The 2,167-nt window shown below is 41.5% G+C and overlaps 1 protein-coding gene across 1 annotated transcript in view; it reads left to right on the plus strand.

Annotated features, from left to right (window-relative positions):
* The window catches only part of LOC101846767 (quinone oxidoreductase), a gene marked incomplete at its 5' end in the record, with an annotated part of 17,562 nt that extends 16,188 nt beyond the window's left edge, over nt 1-1,374 (plus strand). The window contains 1 exon segment of the mRNA XM_013087792.2: nt 1,231-1,374. Within this exon segment, the coding sequence (XP_012943246.2) occupies nt 1,231-1,374 (144 nt within the window).
* Nucleotides 1,375-2,167: the final 793 nt, after the last annotated feature.

Here is a 2,167-nt window from a genome sequence, read left to right on the forward strand (position 1 = left end):
CCCCCCCCCCCACCTCCCTCCAGGGTCCGTCCATTGCTGTTTTCCCTCTGGGATAAACTACAAGTACACCTTGTCCCGCTGAGAGAGACAGTCCTTCCCCAAAATATTTCGTTATTACCTCGATTGTTTAAAATTTGTCACCTAGTTCTATCTAGCTGATATCCGTATATCTTATAATTAATTATAGAAAAGTGTCACCTACTTACACCATTACTGCCATCAGGGTTCTTTCTTTTGCAAATAGAACAAACAAACAAGCAAGCTAACAAGCAAACAAACTCACAGACAAACACACACACAAAAACTACAAAAAACAGCCAAAACTTCACTCATGAAAACTAAGTTTGTGAACACAAAATCAAAGGCATGTTTCATACCTAACAACAAGATATATGTAGGGCAAAAACATGATTACTTAAATACTTGAATGTAGAACTGGGGTCTTAGGAAGACAGGGTGCTTCATGCTTCCTCGCCCCTCTTCATAAGGGCCCATTTCAGTGTACCACATGCAAGTCATTCTACTTTGAAAAAAAATTTGATTCTTTCATGATTCTGTTGTTTGTATCAAAACTTCTATCTTCCTCTTAGGCGTCTTTTAGGTTGAAACATAACCTGTGGCAATCGTTCATAAGGCTTCCCTTTGGACTGTAATGCCTTTCTGACAAATACTTCTTGTAAATCATAATTGTTTATTGGCACGATGAAAAAAGTGATACCCAGAAAAGGTGCTTGGTTTGTACAATATATGTAATAATTATAGTCTACCGGGCTGTGATGTTTGTGACTCTAGTACAAGTCGACACACATAGCCATGTGCTCAAACTCAGGCTATCTGAGCAGCCTTCAAGGCTACCCATCGACATGCCGTGAATATTAGAAAGGGAGTTAAGTTTTCACATTTTTTATGAAATACATGTATAATTCCTTTTTTGTAGCTCGCTTAATCTGAACCTTCTCGTTTCGGCTTTCTTTTTACTTTTTAGTAAGAGTTTTACGGCACTTGCAACACAATATGGTCATATAAGTGCGTTCCGCTTTCCTAATTATTATTGAGAACATTGCTACAGTCTTTTACAGTCTAAACATCCATCATTGTAAATGCCTTTCTTCACATTACTTTCTGTTTATGTCTGTCTGTTGTCTTACTTTGTCTCAACTCTTAGTGACCATTATTGTGCCTATGTGCTTCTCTTTACTCAAACAAATAAACATTTCTTCCGAACGGCAGATAATCGGTTGCCGGGGAAACATCGAAATCAACCCCAGACTGACAATGCTCAAGGAAACCAGCATAATTGGAATGGGTCTGATGACGGGATCCGATGTAAGTATGCTTAGAGTTAGGAAACGGGGTGGGAGAGAGGGGGAGTGAGGAGAAGGAGAGGGCGTGAGGAGGGGGTGGATGGTTGAGGGGCAAAAAAATGAGGGGGGGGGGAGGATTGAGATTTAGCTGTCCACCGGACTCAGAACTGGTCTTCTCAAATAAAGACATACAACTGTCTTCCCCTGAGCGATATTACCTTAAAATCAGCAAGGTATTCTTAGAAAAACAAGACAAACTTGACCCCATCTCAGGCTCAAACCCCGGACTGTTACTTTTTTTTTGGGGGGGGGGGGGGGCATTTTCAACCACTGTGTCAGAATGGCTAGTCCCACTCTCCTAAAGGAAGTTTCGATTGCAGTTTCAATAATTCATTTCTATTACATTAAAGAAATACCACTACTGTTAGCTAAAGATCTTCCCCAAGCAGCGTCTCGTGTAATAAAGAAATCCTTGAGGGATTTGGGAAATGACGTCGTAGGGCGCCAGGAAGGAAAAATATTATTATGATACCTGTAACTGTACCTGCTGGAATGTGTGTGTGTGTGTGTGTGTGTGTGTGTGTGTGTGTGTGTGTGTGTGTGTGTGTGAGAGAGAGAGAGAGAGAACGTGCGTGTGCGTGTTTGTGTGTGTTTGTGTTTGTGTTTGTGTGTGCATGTGTGTAGGTGTGTGTGTGTGGGTGTTTGATGTGTGTTCGTGCGTGCGCGTGTGTTTGTTTGTTTGTGTGCGTTTGTGTGTGTGTGAGTTTTTGTGTGAGTTTGTGTGTGTGTGTCAGTGTTTATTTATATGTGCGTGTGTTTGTGTGTGTGCGTGTGTGTTTGTGACTGTATGTGTGTGTGGGGGG

Source organism: Aplysia californica, unplaced genomic scaffold (genome assembly GCF_000002075.1).
Source record: "Aplysia californica isolate F4 #8 unplaced genomic scaffold, AplCal3.0 scaffold00639, whole genome shotgun sequence".
In the NCBI taxonomy this organism is placed as follows: Eukaryota; Metazoa; Mollusca; class Gastropoda; order Aplysiida; family Aplysiidae; genus Aplysia; species Aplysia californica.